This window comes from Strix uralensis, chromosome 12 (genome assembly GCF_047716275.1).
Source record: "Strix uralensis isolate ZFMK-TIS-50842 chromosome 12, bStrUra1, whole genome shotgun sequence".
In the NCBI taxonomy this organism is placed as follows: domain Eukaryota; kingdom Metazoa; phylum Chordata; class Aves; order Strigiformes; family Strigidae; genus Strix; species Strix uralensis.
In genome coordinates, this window is record NC_133983.1 from 25115184 (window position 1) to 25133584 (window position 18401).

Consider the following 18401-nt stretch of genomic DNA (forward strand, 5'->3'; position numbering starts at 1 on the left):
CGGGGCGCCCACGGCGCCGGTTGTCGTGGCGACCAGCCACGCCCGGCCCGGCCCCGCCGCCTCCAGCGCCCGCCCCGCGGGGCCGCCCCCCCGGGCCGCGCCCTCGACAGCCGCGCCGGGTCCCTCCTGGCGGAGGGGCGGCCGGACCCGCTCTCCGGGGGGCAGGCGCCGCCGGGAGGGACAGGCCTGCGCCGAGAGGCTGCCGCGGGAGGGACATCCCGCGGGGGAAGGACGGGCCCGGGCCGCAGCTGGGTCACCCGGAGGCCGCGCCGCGCGAAGATGGTACCGGGCGGGCTCTGCTGAGAGGGAGGCTCGGCACAGGGGCCCTGCACGTCACTCGGCTTTCGGAAAAGGAGCGGCCTTGCGCCTTGGACGGACCTTCCTGGGCGTCCAGCCGGGAACACGGGATTCACGGCGGCCCGCCTGGTTCTCACTGCCCTGCCCTGCGTCCTCTGCACAGCCTCTCTCCTTCTGCCTGAAGGTACCCCTCGTCCTGTCTCACATCTACGCTCCAGGCAGCCTCTTGCTTGTTTCGGTGTTGCCTGCGAGTCCCTACAAGTGGGCAGTTTCTTGGCATTCATTGATTTTTAAGGTGACAAAAGACCCTGGGAAGTGCAGAGAGAAGAGCTGCCCAGAGTGAGGGCCGGCTCTGGATCCCTCCTTCACTGTCGTCCACGAAACCTCTCCAGCCCCCAAGTCCGGGCCCCAGCAGCCGCGGCCTGATGCCCGAGCAGCACCCGCCCCACACGGCCCTTGAGGTCGGTTTAGTTTCCCCTCCCCGGCTGGAAAACCAGCCTGAGCCGTTCCTGGCGTGCTGCTGTCAGTGCACGGGGCAGGGCTCGTCTCAGAATAATCTCCCCACACATTTCCCACACCAGACGCTCCGCTTCGCACCCGCTGCCACGTTAAGGCGCGGAGCCGAGCCTCTGACGTGGGGAAAGCAGGACGCCATCCCCGGAGCCGCCACCGAACGCTTCGGGAGCAGCCTCGACGCGGCGAGCGCCGCTGGCCCGCGCCCGGCCGCCGCGCCTTCCCCCGGGGCGGGCTCTCGGCGGCCCCACGGAGCGGGCCCCGGCGCCGGCCGCCCGCGGAACCCCGGTTACGGGCGGCGCGACCCGCCCGGCCGCACCTCGGGGCAGCGCTGGCCGCGGGGGGACCGCCCCGCGCGTGACGTCATCAGTGACTGCCACGGTGCAGACGCACCGCTCCTCGCAAGGCCGGCATCGCGGCTGCTTCCGCCAAGAAAAGTAGTGCGAGCGACCCGTTCCGCCTCGCCGCCGCCGGTGCCGCGCCGTCCCCCCGCCGTCCCCGCCGCGGCCCCCGCCGCGGCCGCGCTCCCCGCACGCCGCCGGTAGGGCTCGGGAGGCCGCGGGGGAGCGTGCCGGCGTGCGGATCCCTCCGCCTGCGGTATCGGTGCTGCGGCCGTGCCGCCGCCATTTTGAATGCCTGGCTCCTGCCGCTGTCGCTCCTTCCGCTGCAGGGACCGGCCCGGTGAGTACGGCCGCGGCGCCCGCCGCCCCAGCCCGCCTCCGACACGGGCCTCCGCCGCCGGCCTGCCCGCTCCGCTCCCCGCGCCGCCGCCGCCCGGCCCGGGCCGGGTGCGCGCTGCCGCGGCCCGTGAGGTCCCGGTCGCCCGGGGCCCCCGCGTGCCCCCGCCGCCGAGCCCCGTGGCTGGGCTGCGGCCCCCGGCAGTGCCGCGGCCTTTCCTGCCGGTGGGGGCCGCCCGGTGCCCCCCCGTGGCCTCTGCCGGGGCGGCTTCTCGTGGGCCACCTGCCCTCGCCGGCTACGTTCGGCAGCCGGCCGCGGCCTGTGCCCCCCGCCTCCGCCTGGCGGCCTGGGCTCGTCGCGGACTCTGCCCCCCGCTTCCGCGCCGGCCCACCGCCCCCCAGCGCCCGGGGAGCGGTTTTTGGGTGCTGTTACCCGCTGGGAGGGTGTTGCGGGCAGGGTTCTGTCACCGCCTGTTCCTGGGGCTCGGGTGATCGCGCGGCGGAGTGGGGAGCGCAGACCCGTAGAAGTTCGGTCGGCGCGAACGCAGCGGGACTGGATCCGCGCTGGGGCCCTCGGCGCCTTGGGAGCAGCTTGGGCGTTTGTGTCCATCCTTCCCTCGGGGTCTGACTGCTTGTGCCGCACAGCCGCTCGGAGCGTTACAGTTAATGTCTCTCGTACACTTACAGTGGTTGCGTGTTGTTTTACGGTTTGTGGATTTTCACGGAAGTGAAAAATCTATGATCTCTGGCCAAAGGCATTTGCAGTAAGCTGCGAGTGTGAGTTTGTGTTAGTGGTAGACTGCTGTTTGAGAATCAATCTGCAAAGACAGTTTCAAGTCTCTTCGTCAAGGTTGGTAGAGTTCTTACAAGCTTTGAGACAAACTATAAGTTTTTTTTATAGTAAGCATTATTTTTAAAGTTTGCAGATAGAACAGTTGTGTGTTTTATTACACTGTAAATGATGCTTAAAAATGCTTAGTGATGTATTTTACTTTCTGATGCTTGAAATGTTAATGGAAGGGTGACATTTCACATGCATGACCAGAAGGTGTGCTTGGCTCATACTGGCTTAAACAAAGTAAAATATATGTGTATCTTCCCCTGCATACTACCCCTAACATCTTACATTTAAAATGACAGAGATTTGTGCATCGTTGTTTTCTATTTATCTTTTTGCTGTTCTACTTCTATGTGATAGTGCACAGCTGGGTTTTGTATGCCTGTCCTGTGTCTGTCTGTCCGTCGTCGTCGTCCCCCCCCCCGTCCCCCCCCCCAGCTACACTTGTTATTTCTTCTATTGCCAAATTCTTTCTTTTGCCTACTCATGTGCACTCTGGTATTTGGCACAGGATTTGAAAACTTTACAGGGTATCTCAGAGCTCAATGAAGGCAAGAGACTGTGTTGGTTTTTTTCTGAGAGATTCAGTGTGAACCCCCTCGATTCTTCCATAGTGGGAGAAGGTGGGGAAGGTGTTTAAATTCCTGTGAGTTGAGAAGGGGAAAGTAAGTTTGGGGTAATTGTTTTGTGAAGGGATCCAGCTTTTCCATCTCTAGTGTGCAAGATAAGTTCCAGATTTCTTCCTTTTTTGATAAAAAAGCATTCTCTTTCTTTTGGCTTTTTTGTTTGTTGGTTTGGTTTTTTTCCTATGGCTGTTATTTTCTTCCTAAAAGTGGTATGATAGGAGTACCTTTGTTGCAGAGTTCTGGCAAGAGAGTAGGGGATACAAAAATGTTCTGATTCTTGATAATTCCTTTGGTACAGAGTTTTGCAATGGCATCATTGTAAGCTAGAATGAGATAGTAAATTTATCAGGCAATAGTGTAAAAAGGTTGTGAGCAGCAGCAAAGCAACTGAAGTTGTCTGGTCTTAGGCATGCAGACAGACTGCACTGGTTAATGTTCAGATTTGGAAAGTCACCTTTCAAAGTGTAAGGGCTCATAAAAATCTTAACTGCTGCTGAAGTTGGTGGCACTCGTTCAGTAAAGCTTCTTGTGCCTCTTTAGTGTGAATATTTGGTTTTATTTTTGAGTTGGCAACATATATAACTTCAGGAGATGGGTTGTTTGATTTCTTTGTATTTTTTAATAACAGGGCAAACTCTTCTAACTGAAAGTGATGTTTTGTTCTAGGTGATGCTCAGCAGTTCTCTGAGGAAAAGGGTCTGGTCTGCCTTGGTAGCAGTATTACTTCATTGGATGAGAGTTTTGGAGTTAAGTGAATATATGATGAAGCTGTAACTCAAAAAATAAGACTTACAGTAGCGTGAGCATGAGTAAATCTGCTAATATCACGAGTAGTAGTATTATGCTTTATCTGCTGTTTGGCAGAGATGCTATAAGTAAAATTTAAGATTAGAACTTCCTAGAGCATAGATGAAGTTACCTGGTATATTGTAAAGTTTATATTAATGAATGTAAAAATGTGGCATAGCGTCTTTCATCTGGCATTAACCAAGGTAAAGAAAAGTGTGGGAATTTTGTCACAAAGTAGTAGCTTTTCTTTTTTTAATGTTAACTCTGCAGGAAAGTGAACAGGAAGTAAAGTAACCAAATTACCTTACAGATGAAAATAGTTAGGAAACTAGAAGCAAGTGAGAAATACAAAGGTAATGTAGGTCAGCAGTGATTGAAGTAAAGAAAGAGAAGTCAGGAAATGCGGAATTCTGATCTCATCTGTCATACTGATCAGCTACGTGGATGTGCTAACTCTTCCAATGCTTCATTCGTTAGCTTCTACAAAAAGGCAAATATTTATTTTCTTCTTTTGGCAGGTGTTGAGGTTAATATTTGTAATGGTTGAAAGCTCAAGTGCATCTTTGGAAGCCAGTTCAGGAGTTGTTTGGTTTGGTGTATGTGTACTGTTGGGCAGGGATGGGAGCCTCACCAGAAGTGCTTGCCGGTCTCCCTGGCCAGGGGGCTCACGGCTGTAGCCCCAGGAAGCGGAGGTGGGGCTGCATTCGGCCTGGCGGGCTCGTAGGGCCTGTGCAAACTGAGGGTCTTGGAGCAGAACCCTCCAACGTCTCCTGTCGCTGTCCTGGATCTCGTCCTCCTCTCGGCTGCTGAACAGCATGGCGGCTTGCCTCTTGAATACTCTGGTGCTACATTTCTTAGTTTTTTGAATGTAACTGGAACTATCAATTCTGAGACTATATTTTTAGTTCTTGTTTTGGGGCATTTTTTTCCTTCCTTGGCCTTTTTTTCCCCCCCCCATGCTGTCTTTGTAAAGCAAAGTGTAACACTGATGGCTTTTATTATCACACTGCATTTTGAAGCCCCCTGCTGCCTTAATTTCGTTCTGATTTTTCTGATGTTGCTTACTTTCTACTTCTCTGTTGTATTAAATTGCTTTTTCTCAAGAGAGATTATTTTTCCACTTGGAATGTTGTATGGTTGGTTGCTTTTTCTTTAAACTCTTTTGTGTTGCCTTTGCCCTTCTTTGCCCTTCTTGATGATGATGGTGCTGCTTGCTTAGGTGTTTACTGTTTTCTGTATAAATATTGATAATACTAGACCATATACCAGTATCTCTGCTTTTGTTCACAGCTTCATCTCTATTTGTAGTGTATATTCTGGTTTTACTGCCAATGCCTTTTTTAAATTTTTTTTCTAAAGTATCCAATAGAAGCATGAAGCCCACTGATAGTAGTGTGGAGTTGAGGCCATCGGTATTTTGTAGTTAACCAGTGCAGTTATTCCTTTCATGTAGTCCAGACATATCTTATGCTTTTGTGTACAGGAGGCTTGGTTCAGTTACCCTGAAGCAAGTAGGGGAGTTCTACTGATTTCAGTTGGGAGTTGGGTCAGGCTTTAACTATGTAACTTCCCAAAAGTTGTTTTTGCTTGAGGAATGTGATTACTTATGCATGCATTGGGGTGGAGCAACTTAAGTTGTATATTTTAGATGTGCTTAAAAATGTGTGTGCTGCTTCAGTCTGTCGTTGCTTTCTAGGATGAGCCAAGTTCAGAAATACTACTTACAGGAAAAGCTATAACTGGGTATGTATCTTACTTGAACTGAAAATTCAGACAAGTTCCCCAAACAGTACAGGCCTTCTGTGAATAATTCCATGAGCTTTGTTGGGGTTTATGTCTCAGTGTTTCCAGAATTCAAGGCAAAATAATAATGTAATTTTAAAACATGTCTGATAACCTGTCCGAAACAAGTTGTTAACCAACTTTTTTTAAAAAAAATTTCATTAGTGTATTGAAAGAGTGGTTTTAATTTTTTTAAGACATAAGCTAACATTTCTGAATAGTTTCCAGACAGAAGGATCTCAGTTCAGTTACACATTTAAGGATAGTAAATACTTTTGTCTACACTGCGATCCTGATAGAGGAATATTGCTTGGCTGAAGCACTTCAGCATTTTACATGTGGATTTTGGTAATATTAGGTGCTTCTTGTAAATATAAAAGGTTATTTGGTGAACAATCATATTTGAATATGATTATATTTTAAAAGAGACTTTTAGTAAGGTTCTATGCTTAAGTATTTTTGGCATAATGGCGTGTTGAATAAATCTTGTAATTTTGAAACATGACAAGCTTAACTAGTAAGAGACCATAAAATGGGAGAAAACCATGATTTAGAAGCATAGTTTAGATGAAAATAAAATGTTTTTAATTGTTACAATTTTTGTTGAATACTTTCTTTTCAGTTTTGGATTGTTTACTAGGAATGAGTTGCATAATGGAAGAATGTCTTTTTTTATTGGTTCAGGGGAAGAATTGGTGAATAGCAGAGGGAGGAGAATCACTGAGCTATCACCTTTCATGCAATTCAGAGACTGGGAAAAAAAAGCTGGAATTCTTTTTTTAAAGGAACTTAGACACCAGCCACCTGTGCCATTGGAACTAATCTGAGTTAGGTATCTAACTCTTTCAGAAGCTTTGATCTTGATAGTAGGTTACTCTAACGAGCAAGGCCTTCACAGTGAGAAGGGGGAAACAGACCTCATGAGGTGGAAGAATTCTGAGTTCAATCCTACCAGATAGTGTAAATATTAACTGGTAGGCTGTTTTCAAGTATTTGGAGATCATCCCTGATGTCTAGAGTTTGTAGTTAGCAAAGAAATGGCAGAGGGAAACTGCTGCTGTAAACAGAATGAGGAAGGAGGTAACTACTTTTTAAAATTGCCTTGTCATTTATGTTAATGTGTAAAGAATAAAAACATATGCCTGTACTGGTGAAAAATGTTAACTAATCCTGAAGAACAAGACCTGCTGCTTTGAAGGAAGTTCTAAGCAGCATTTAGCCAACTAAACTTAAGCTGCAGGTCTGCTGTTACTAGATGATATGGTTGTCCTCTGTTAGTCATCTTGTGCAATAAAATGCATTTATGTAATACAGAGAAGTCTGTAAAATTTGATTTTTCATGGCTGTTTCTATTTCATAGCTTTTGTAGTTTTCATCTGAAGCTGACTTTTCTTAATCTTCCACATGGGTGATAGTGTGAACTTCAAGATTCTGTCTCATTTCAAGACAAATTATGTAGTCAAAATTAAATGATTACTTTAGTGTTTTAATTTTTCTGAGCTCTAAATTGTTTAATCCTATTTATATTTTGCTTTTGTAATTCTTTAGTACTCTTTTTGTTTTAACTCTATTATTAATCTGTTTATTGACACATAGCCCATATTCCCTCCTGCAGTGAGGTGTCTCTGGTCGTCCATCAAGTCCCAGTCAGATTTTGATCCTGTAAGCGTTTGACTGCCTTGGCAGAGCCATGCTGTGGTTACGCTTGGTGTTGTCCATACGTTGCTTATGTGATCAGGAAAATCATAAATACTTGCCAATAAATTATCTTCTAGGGCTTGCAGGAGCCCTTTTCCATTCTAAGTGCCTTTTATTATGCTGCAGCTTCCTGGGGTGCCGGCTCTGTATCCATGGAGGACGTGAGGCCTTGCACCTGTCTTGCTGTTACAGCTTGTCATTGCGCTCCATGAGTCTGGTCTCCAGCCATGGATCGCTTGGCAGTGTATATGTGGGAAAATGTTTGTTTCCTATTGTTCTGTGATCTATCAGAATCCGGGAAAACTGATACACAAGTAATGCCAAGAGTTGACGAAAGGGAGGGAAGGGCATGGCGCTTCTTATGCATATTTCCTCTAGAAAGGAAGAAGGAAAGTGGAGCTGGTGCAGTCTTCTCTCTCTCAGTAGTGTGGGTTTTTCTGTAGCTGTGCATCTGCAAGTGCATACTGGTTTGAACTGTATCGTGTGAATTGGTTGCTATCTTGTGTGAATTGCTGGTTTCCGTCCTGTAGCAATATCCATGTAAACTCATTGCCTCCATTCTACCTCTTCTGCCTGTTTTTCCACCAAGTCTGCAAAATTCGTGCTTCTGGCCTGCGAGCATGCTACTTCAAGTCATAGCATTGTGGGCTTAATCATTAAGTTATGGCCTGCCCCTGGGTAGAAGTCATCCAGATGAGCATGGGATTGTCCAGAAAGTGGTGGCAATGATTTATTGGGTTGCCTTTCTGGGTATGAAAATATATGGACCTCAAAAAGCTAAAGGAATTTTTGTGGGGGTGGGGGGTGTGTGTGAGAGTGAAACTGAGATTCTGAATGAGTTTATCAAGTCTTGTGATACTTGCCCAAAACCTGGTTTGTTTGCTCGGATGGTTTGGATTTAGGATGATTAGCTTTCCTGACCCCTGCAAACTGTGGATCTTTGCTTGATGACCAAGGGGCATATGCTTGCTGCTAATCTTAGAGCTCTGGGAAAGATTAACAGGTGGGACATGAAAAATAACTGCTCAGGTATCCCCAGCTCCTTCATTCAGATGTTTGAGCTGCACACGCAGCTGTATTTTTTCAGTGAAGTGGTAGTACCTGCCCCAGCAGTCCCTAATGGCTTGGCTTCTCCCAGTTTTGTAGTTATTTACTTAGTAGACCTTGTGTCAATACCATCTTGATGCTTGTTGCCTGATGTGGTCGGTGGTCTAAGAGCTGCAATTAAAGTTTTTGTGGGCAACACATGGCTCTTCAGGTGTATGTATTTTGCAGAAGTTTTTGCATTTTTGCATCTGTGAAGGCAGATGCCTCTAGTAGTAGTGGGGAGCCATTCTGAGTGTTGTAGCAAAACTGACCATCTTTGTTTCACCTTGCTACTGCTTGGGATAACGCTGCAGTAATAGAGGCATTTAAGCTGTTATACCTGCAGAATCCTAGGGCAGTCAGTATTATCTGTGCTGTATCGGTGGCAATTGAGACAATAAGGTGATCTAGGAGAATTGATTTGCTGGTGGTTGTGTCTGACTATGTCTTTAAAATGTGACAAAGTGTCTGAGAGATTCAGTAAAAAGGAAGAACTGCTTAATACTTGTTTGAAGTTTTTTTTCCATTATGTTCCTAAGCAAACTTCTTCATCTATTTTCCTGTCCTTATTCTTCTTCTCAATTGGTGTTCATAATTCGGTTTCTTAGTACCTCAGCATGGATAAGATGCATTTTTTATTTTTTAAAATGTTCTGTGACACCTAAAGACCACGTGCCTGGATAGGATCCTGTTTTGTTGTCCAGTATAGGACATACGTCTGTGATGCATAGCAGAGACATGCTAGAAGTCTGACTGATAACCAGTGTGTAAAGAAAACAAATTCATAGCAAAAAACCCCCCATCCATCTTCTTTACATCAGTGCTTTATATGAAGGAACTTGCTGGTATTCTCGTGTTGAAATCTGTGAGGAATACTCTGACTGAAATGTCACAAGAACTCTTGGAACAAATAGAGTAAAATTACTAATAAATGGCCAATAGAAAGTGAAGTTCACCAGTATCTCTGAAGGAACTCAAAATTGTTCAACTTGTAAATATGATATGTCACTATCTTAATCAACACTTCATATACAACAAGAGTAGGTGGTAGCTTGTATGATGCCAGTTTTTAAAAAGGGCTCCAGGAGAGGACCCAGGAACTGCATGGTTCTTGACAAGTTCTTAGTAAATGAATAAAGGTCACCTGGATTATAAAATTGTTGGATTTGTCAGAAATCTTGACAGAGCCTCTAACCAAAGGTTTTTATTGCATTATAGCACAATTTTTCAAGGAACATCTTACTGTGAATTAATAACTAGCTAAGGAAGAAACAAAAATGACCAGACAATGATAGAAAATCTGTCTGCTTTCGTGGTAGGAAGTGGTTATTGAGAGGCACTCTGTGAAATTGCCATTAAGTGTGTTCATAAAGCGATCTGGAGGAGTGAATAGTGAGGTGACAGTTTCATTCTAAAGCTGTGGAAGGATTTTGTGACACTAAAGAAGTATGTAATAAGATGGTAAAATGAATTCATTGTCAATAAATGCAAAGCAATGCCTGTGCTGAAAAGAAATTACTGCAAAGATAAATACACAGTGAAAGGCTCTAAATAAGTTGTCACTCAAGCCAGAGGTCTTAGAGCTGTCTGTAGGATCTTTATAAAAAATGTTGGCTCAACAGTAGCCAAACAGGCAAAGTGAGTTTAAACATTTTTAACTTTCTAACTACAAAGAAAAAAAAAAAAATCAATGTGAACTCGTGGTGCACCCATTGCTTGAATACTTTGTTTGGAGAGGAAAAAAAAAAAAAGAATTCTGAGAGTTATAGAGTGATATAAAGGAATTGTGCAATGGCTCCATACAGGGAGAGATTGGAATAGGGCTCTACTGCCTACAGAGGGAGGTGGCTGAGGGGTAGATACAATTAAAGGCTGTAAAATCATAGATGACGAACTCAGTTAATAGGTGATGAGTACTTCCTTTCTCATGGTGTAAGAATTTAATTTAGTATCCCTTACTTGGTCAGACAGCAGGTTTAAATTCCATGAAAAACTATCTTTTGCTTTATAGTTAAACTGTGCAAATTACTACTGTGGGTATGAACAGGGAAAAGGTTGGATGCTTTCAGAAAGTGGTTAGATAAATCCATAGATCTGTAGAGAGGTGCTATGCAGAAAGATACTGTCTGTGGTTCAGGAAGTCCCTTAAGCTGCAGCAAATCTTCGAAGCAGGGAAGGTATCAAGGAGATGTACTTTCTCTGTTACCTCCCCTGTACACCCACTACTTCCCATCCTGAGACAGGATATGCTGTGTTAGATCAGTTCTGTACCTTACCTGGCACGGCTGCTGTTACCTGCATTTTCCCATTTATGCCCTGTAGTGCATCAGTACAGGATAACAGGTATTTGATCAGTGTTAGTGAGAAAACTCTCACCGTATTATTTAAATTGTTTGAGTGTATGCATATTGTGTCACGTGAACAGTCACGCTTAACAGAACATCAGCAGGAACTACCCAAGATATATTACTTTAAAGGTCTGTTGGCATTGTAATAGGCTTTGGAATAGTTGATAATAGGTAAATGTTAATCTGTTCTGGAATGTTTCTGAATTTAAGTGTTCTCATGTCCAGAGTTTCTTCACATCTGCAAGAGCTACTGCTTACACTTACTTGAAATGTCTGAAACTTAAAAATGAGATGAGATTTCCAGTGTATTAGCATGCAAAAGAATCTTAAGGTCATTGAAGGCAGAAATCAGATACCCGATGTAAGAATTTCTTGGTAGTAGGAGAACACTCTTGTGGAGGGGAAGAAAAGCCAACATGGTACATTGCATGGGAGTTACTAAGCATTGAAATGGTAGAAAAATGCGCAGAAGAAGGGAGCTCAAGCCCCAAGGCATAAGCATGTGATTTGTGAGAATAAGAATATTTCATATAGATGGGCGCAAAATGTATTTTATGGGAAGAATTCAAGGGTGTATTTTTTAAAAGGCTGAATGATTTAATGTTGTCTTAAAGAGTATGGAGTTGCAACACAAGGACAGAAGTTCTGAATGTTGGAAAATAAATCATAGCATTGTCTTTTGCCTTTCACGTTGTCCTCCATCAGAGCAGTTCTGCATTGTTTTATCCTTATCAGGCAGGAAGTGTGTGTGAGATACAGTTGCTCTTAAAAAGTAGTTCAGATTGGACTGTGTCTGTAGTAACTGCCTGTTAGCGTGTTACACAGATGAAAACAGGAGGTAGCCTTATAATTTTGCTATCATCTGATGATGAGTCTTACTCTTTAATTCTTTGCTTTCCAAAATGCTGGTTTGTGCTTGCTTTCCTGTGGTTGTGATGTGAGGGGAAAAAATAATCTTTACAGTGTGGCTTGTTGATTGTTTATGCAAAGGCATTTGTAAATATAGACTATTCATTTTGTTCAGTGGCTGGATGGTGTTCGGGTGAAATCATATTAGATCTTCGCTGTTTGTTTCCATTTTACCTGCCTTCTCAGTGAGGTAGGAAGTTCTGCCTAAACACTGCTGAAGGATGCAAAACAAATGTTCATAAAAAGCTGCACTTAGAATATATGCGCACTTTGTTCAGTGCTGTTTTCTCCTTGACTAAAACTATTTAGGCAGTCTGTCCTTTTACTTTCTGATGTCCAGGGCCAAATTTAACGTGCTGAAGCCCTCTGCGGGCATATCTGCAGGATGTTTTGGTCCCATGCCAAGGAAATGGTCCCATGCGATTGTGTAGGTCACAGGCTGTGAAGGTATCGGCGTTCAGTGGTTTATAAACCCTTCAAATGTAGAGTGGGAGCAAAAGGACTTGTGATATCAAAGCAAGCTGCTGCCAAACTTCAGTTTGTTGGTGGACTATGTATTGGTGTTTCAAAAAGTTTCCAAAGAATTATTTCTTCAAAATAAAAAAGTCTGTCATGGTTTTAACTTGTAATAGCCACTGCCTGTCTTCTTAGGAACATTGAAGCTTTAGATCAGCCTAACAAGGGTGCAGAACCATAGCGTAAGTGTGGTTTGTGCTGGAGGGAACACTTCACCTCTTTCCCACTCCCATCTCAGGTGTCCCAGAGCTGTATGCTCTCGCTGCCACCTTTGCGTCTGCACAAGCCAGACTGATGTGTCTGAAGAGAACTCTTCCTGGGAGGAAAGCAGCTAGCTGGTTTTCAGATGTACAGGTTGCCTCATGTGGTGCCCTGTCCCGGGAATGCCGGTGTCAGCACAACAGAAGGACTGGAAGCACTTCTTTCACCATGAGCCTGCACATGGGTGATCGCAGTGATTATGAAATTATTGCCTATAGATTGTAGAGGAACATTCCTGCAGTAGTGCCACCCATGTGCTGGGCTGCACCCAGAGCAGTGTGGGCAGCAGGTCCAGGGAGGGGATTCTCCCCCTCTGCTCCACTCTCGGGAGACCCCCCTGCAGTGCTGGGTCCAGCTCTGGGGCACCAACATCAGAAGGACACGGACCTGCTCGAGCGGGGCCAGAGGAGGCCACGAAGATGCTCGGGGGGCTGGAGCACCCCCCCTGTGAGGACAGGCTGAGAGAGTTGGGGGTGTTCAGCTGGAGAAGAGAAGGCTCCGGGGAGATCTTAGAGCGGCCTCCCAGGACTGAAAGGGGATACAGGAAATGGGGGAGGGACTCTTGGGGGGGGGGGGGGGGGCGCGGGGGGAATAGGATGAGGGGTCATGGTTTTAAACTGACAGAGGGCAGATCTAGATCAGATCTAAGGAAGAAATTGTTCCCTGTGAGGGTGGTGAGGCCCTGGCACAGGTTGCCCAGAGAAGCCGTGGCTGCCCCCTCCCTGGAAGGGTTCAAGGCCAGGTTGGACGGGGCTTTGGGCAACCTGGGCTAGTGGAAGGTGTCCCTGCCCAGGGCAGGGGTGTGGGACTGGATGGGCTTTAAGGTCCGTTCCAACCCAAACCATTCTAGGATTTTTTTAACTTCTCAATTTTCCAACAAGAGCATGGCTTATCAAAATCAGTTTAGAACCATGCGATATGTGTGTGTAGTAGGTGAGTCCAGGCTTAAAAATTAGAGACTTTAAGCAGACTCTTGCCACCCAGGAAAGAGATTTTTGAGGTTTATGATACTGCTATGTAAAAAACACAAGCTGAGTACCTTGTAGCATTCAGAACCCTGAACTGAGTGTTACCAATTACTGGGAAAATAATAGGGAGGAAAATAATAGGGAGCAAAATACATTTTATAAATAAATCAATGGCACATCTACCTCTTAGATGCTTCGTTGCAGCACTTTGCTTCTCTCCCCCTTCAGAAAGGACGTGGGAGAGTTGTAGAACGTGCAGGCAAGGCAACGAAGGTAATCAGCTGTGGAAGGGCTTGGATCTGAGGCTGCATTTTTCAGACTGGGGAGGATGAGGGAGAGATAACAGTGGAAGTGTGTTGAATAATTGGGAGTATCAGTGGACACAAGCAGTTGTAAATGCAGAACAAAAGAAGTAGCTGGGTCTCTGTATGTCATGCCGTGAAGCTGTGGAATGCATCCTGCAGAATGCTGTTGATTTTAGAAGTTTACCTGGGGTCCAAATAAAACCAGAGTGGTTTTTATTTCTGGCTTTAGAAGTTCTCGAGCTACAAATTGTTGAAGACTGCAAGCAAATCCCGAGAAAGTATTGCTACGTGTTTGCCCTGTTCTTACACTCTTCCCTAGGCATATGTCAGCAGGTTCTGAACAGGGTGGAGCTTTGATCAGACCTGGTATGGCCATTTCTGGTCTGCTTTCTGCCTTCTTTGGCTGCTCATTTAGGACAGTGAAGGGTTGGTAGATCATATTTTCATGTAAATTACTAGGTTAAGTTGAAGACTACTATGGAAATGAGGGATTAAATTGAATTAATGAAGAATAGCTTTTATAGGAGATTGAGACCACTTCCAATGTGACAGATTCAGGATAGAAACATGAACTTAAGCAGATGTTGTTATAAGGATTTATAGAATTTGGGAGGAGGTTGTATCCTACCTTACTGCAGAATAACCTTCTTTATTCAGTTTCAGCTCTGAAAGCAGGGTCTAAGGATAGGCTTATGCAAACAAGTTTTTGGGATATGTAGTAGGGTGTAATTAGCAGCAAGTTAATGAGTCTCCAGTGACAGCACACAGTTAATGTGTGTTTGTCCCTTTTTAAATAAGAATAAATTATCACAGAGTAAAGCAATACAACCATACAACAGCTAGGAAACAACTGGTACATGTTATATTGGAATTCTAGCTTGCAATAATTAACTCTTGCCCTGTTACCTTATTTTTACATGCCATTTAAATCCATGGTTTTAGTTGTTTTCCCCCCTTTTTTTTAATTTAATAGTTGTAAGTTGCTCATTCTGAAGTTTCCCAAGCAAGCTATTTATCGGAGGCTTTTTGCAGGATTTTAGAAAAGTGTTTTGTTCTCTTAGGGTAGGAAAGTATTCTGTGTGGATCGGGGGAATGCAACCGGAAATGGATAGAATTAAACTACCTTTTATTTGAAAAGCTTTGAAACCTTGATGCTTCTGGCTGACTTCGTATATGAGTGCTGGGGAGTTGTCCTTTTATTTTGAAGATGTGTATTTTGTTGCACTGGTGAAAATAGTCTTCCAATATGGCCAAGTAATATTTCCAAAAATGATTTGTGCATGATCCTTTGAGGCTTGCCCTTCAACATCTGATATCTCCAGAGACTGTACAATCGGTGCATCTCAGTGCTCCTAGTGCTCTGCAGGGTTTTCACCTTCCTTTTGTTGTGATCCTACAGTTTTAACTTGCTGCTGAAAGATCACAGTTCTACCACTGTTGCTTGTGCTGGTCTGTGTTACAGGTTTAAAGGCTCCATCTAACTAAAGCCTTCGCCATGCGTGTGTAGATATGATGCTGTTGTGGGGAAGATCTTTTCAGTGTAGGAACATCACAGGCTACATTAAAAGAACATGAACGCCACATTCAAAAGCCTTATTTATTGCACGTTCAGATACTGTTCTGGAGATGGATTTCTTATTTCCCCTTGACCATTTCTGTGATCCTTGTTAATGCGGCATCTGAATGCATAGTAAGCATTAATTTATTCATATCACAGTAATGTGAGAAAGTGTTAAATGGAGGGGCAAGGCAAGACTAAGGATTAACGTGTCCAGTAATCTTGATCCTACACATGTCAGCATTTTGGGGCAGAGTTTCTTAATGCAGGAGGAACGTCTCTACTCTTCTGTTTTCAAAATTGAATGCTCTGTGTCTCTAAATTCAAACTTTGTAGGTATGAAGATGGGGAACTGCAATATGAGTGGTCCGCATGGTTTGACTGAAGGGACTTGGTGTTATGTATGAATCCTGTAGGAGACCAGATCTGTAATCCAGACCTACAGAGCTGCGTTCAGCTGTCTTACTGTGACTGTACGTGCAGCTCTGCTTTTCTGCAGCAGACTAGTGCCCTGCTAACTCTGTACGCTGCCCAGCCTGTCAGTTCTGTGGTGTCATGCAAGCCAGTTAGTGCAGCATCAGAATGCACATCTTTTCCTGATATGACAGTGCTTAAAATGTATGACACACCGTTTTGGGAGGACAGTGACCCAGATGAAATCTGTAGCGGACTGCCATGGCAACTTTTCACAAGTTGATGTGACATTATCTGTTACCAGAATGGCTCAGTTATATTCGCAGTCTAGCGTGGATGAAAGATGACTGTAGAGATGCTTGCAAGTCTGATCTCCCAGAAAATCAAAAGTCAGTTCTGGTGAGCATGAACTAAAAAGTTCAACTGTTGAACATCATTCTAAAGTTTGGCTTTTGTTTGAGAGCCTTTTTCCTCTTGAGGGATATTCAGAAGACTAAATTGCTCTCTAGGTCAGATGGCTCCATCAGTATTCTGTCTGGTGAAGTGAAACTACTTGGAGTTCATGTAGGATACACTTCTCTTGCACACTCTTTTCATACCAGTGCCACCAGACAGTAATGTGACACGCTTGTTTGAGAAAGGATTGTTTTGTTTGGGGTGTAATAAAAGGATGGTGTCAACTTGATTTATTTTTAAAAGAAGATTCTCTGAAATATCCACCCAGCTAGGATTGCTCTTCCATGTGCTTTATCTGCTGACTTCCACACCTCTAAGAAGGAAGTATGTATGGCATAAGTTTGCAGGATTTTTGAAGCATGGCTATCTGAAACACTTGTATAAAAATCTTGCACAAGTTAAACAGTGTTGCTTTTTGTAAAGGATTTCTGTCTGAGTTGTCATGATTTTGGGATCAAATCTCTTTGGAGCTTTTCTGGAGAGAGGCAGATGATGTGAATATGAGAGCATACCTGATGTGAATATGAGAGCATACCTGCAGAGTGCCATTTCTGCCTGTTTCAGGTGGGGAGTCATGTTATGTTCACCTGACAGCTAACTCAAAGCATATCAGTTTCTGTTTCTAATGTTCTGGAAAAGCAAATGTTAGGCACAATGAATTCGTCTGGTTTTCAAGTTTGCTTTTAACCATGCTACTGAAGGAGTCTGCATTTTTTAAATTCTACTTACATAATTGTAGGGTAAGAAAGGAAAAAAAAAAAAAAGTGAAAGTATGAGATCATTATGAAGCCTTTAGGTCCAGTACAAGGTTTACAGATCTCTTTTTCTCCCAGAGGATGCCAGCCCCCATCAGACTGCGGGAGTTGATCCGGACCATCCGGACAGCAAGAACCCAGGCAGAAGAGCGTGAGATGATCCAAAAGGAATGTGCTGCTATCCGGTCATCCTTCCGAGAGGAAGATAACACGTACCGATGCAGAAACGTGGCAAAGCTGCTGTATATGCACATGCTGGGATACCCTGCACATTTTGGACAGGTAGGTCGGAGTTCAGTGCTTGCTGTGCTATGTGCATATGCCAGTCTGCTCTGTGGTTCAGGCACATTGACCTGTTGGGAACATTCCTAGCTGCACTTTTGCTGTCTGCTCTTTGGGACGCTTTGAGGTCTGTCTTCACGTATGTTCTCAACCTACATTAGTTAGTCTTGACTTTGTTAGTGAGATCTGCTGTTTGGAGACTTAGATATTTTGTTATAAAACTTAGGGTTAGTCTGCTTTTGCCAGACTGTCTGTTCCTCGCTACCCAGGTTTCTGCAGAGCAGTAGTTCTTAAACCACAGTCCAATATATATGGCTATTTCAACATGGGTTCTAAACAGCACATTGGAGTTCTGTCTCTGATGGAAAGTACCAGATGCTTCAAAGGAGGTTCTTCTATACCCTTTTCCTTCTAAAGCAATCTATTCTAGGCGCATAAGAGATGGTCTGTTCCCAGCAATAAGAAATCGGTGCTCCTTATCTCCATCTTAGTGAAGTGACTTGGAGAATACTGGTACAAGTTTTCCATCTCTTGGCTTATTTCTGACATGCTATTTTTGACGCGGGTAGATTGTGGAAAAGGGAGACAGGAAGATGGGAGTTCTTGATCTACAAGATGTTCTTCACATTGAGCTTTGCTTAGTCTTTGGGGCATAGTCTGTTTTGCGTAGAAGTCAGTAAGTGTCTTGTCAGTAGTAATCTAACCTAGGTCTTCCATAAAGCTAAATAAAAAGTTGGTCAGATTGTTTTATCCCTTAAAGTAGTTTCATGTCTTGGGAGTCTGTCCATTCATGGTTGGATTTACCAGTCTTGACATGTCTCACTGAAACAGTAAACTCAAACCACTGAAATAAAATTCCAAATAGTCTTAGTGTTAGGGAGTGAGTCTGGGCTGTGTTACTGCATACAAAGTGCATTATCTTACTTCTACATCATCAGATTCCTCTCTCAGGATAACGAGTTGTTGCATAAGAGCAAGTGAATTTATGTATTATCCTGTTCTTAACACTTCATGCAACCAAGCTCCCCAGTTCAAGAGAGAAACTTCCTGTCACAAAAATTAAGGCTAAGTATCTAAGAGCAGCAAGAAGAATGAGAAGTGTTACAGATGACTGTCATCTAGAATTTCTACATTTGACCTATGTTAGGAACATGTTTAAATTTTATTTGGATTATTTTATCTTGTTACTCAAGTATTTAATCCCATATGTGGAAGATTAGACCATTTCATTTTCTGTTTTGATCAGTAATGGTAAATTGTGTCTTCATTCTCAGTGGAAGAAGGGTAAACCAGATTATTCAATATCTGTTATTGCTGGAGTTG

At 44.5% G+C, this 18401-nt stretch overlaps 1 protein-coding gene across 3 annotated transcripts in view; it reads left to right on the top strand.

Moving 5' to 3' along the window:
• The first annotated feature begins 197 nt into the window (after nucleotides 1–197).
• AP1G1 (adaptor related protein complex 1 subunit gamma 1) overlaps nucleotides 198–18401 on the top strand; it is a 52217-nt gene continuing 34013 nt past the window's right edge. The window contains exons 1-2 of one of the 3 annotated variants that reach the window (XM_074881959.1): nucleotides 198–481; nucleotides 16875–17078. In XM_074881959.1, coding sequence (XP_074738060.1) covers nucleotides 16878–17078 — 201 coding nt within the window. In that variant the 5' untranslated portion in view covers nucleotides 198–481; nucleotides 16875–16877. Of the gene's footprint in view, nucleotides 482–1267; nucleotides 1492–1905; nucleotides 2338–16874; nucleotides 17079–18401 lie in introns of those variants that run through there. The other 2 variants (XM_074881958.1, XM_074881960.1) reach the window with 2 other exon arrangements.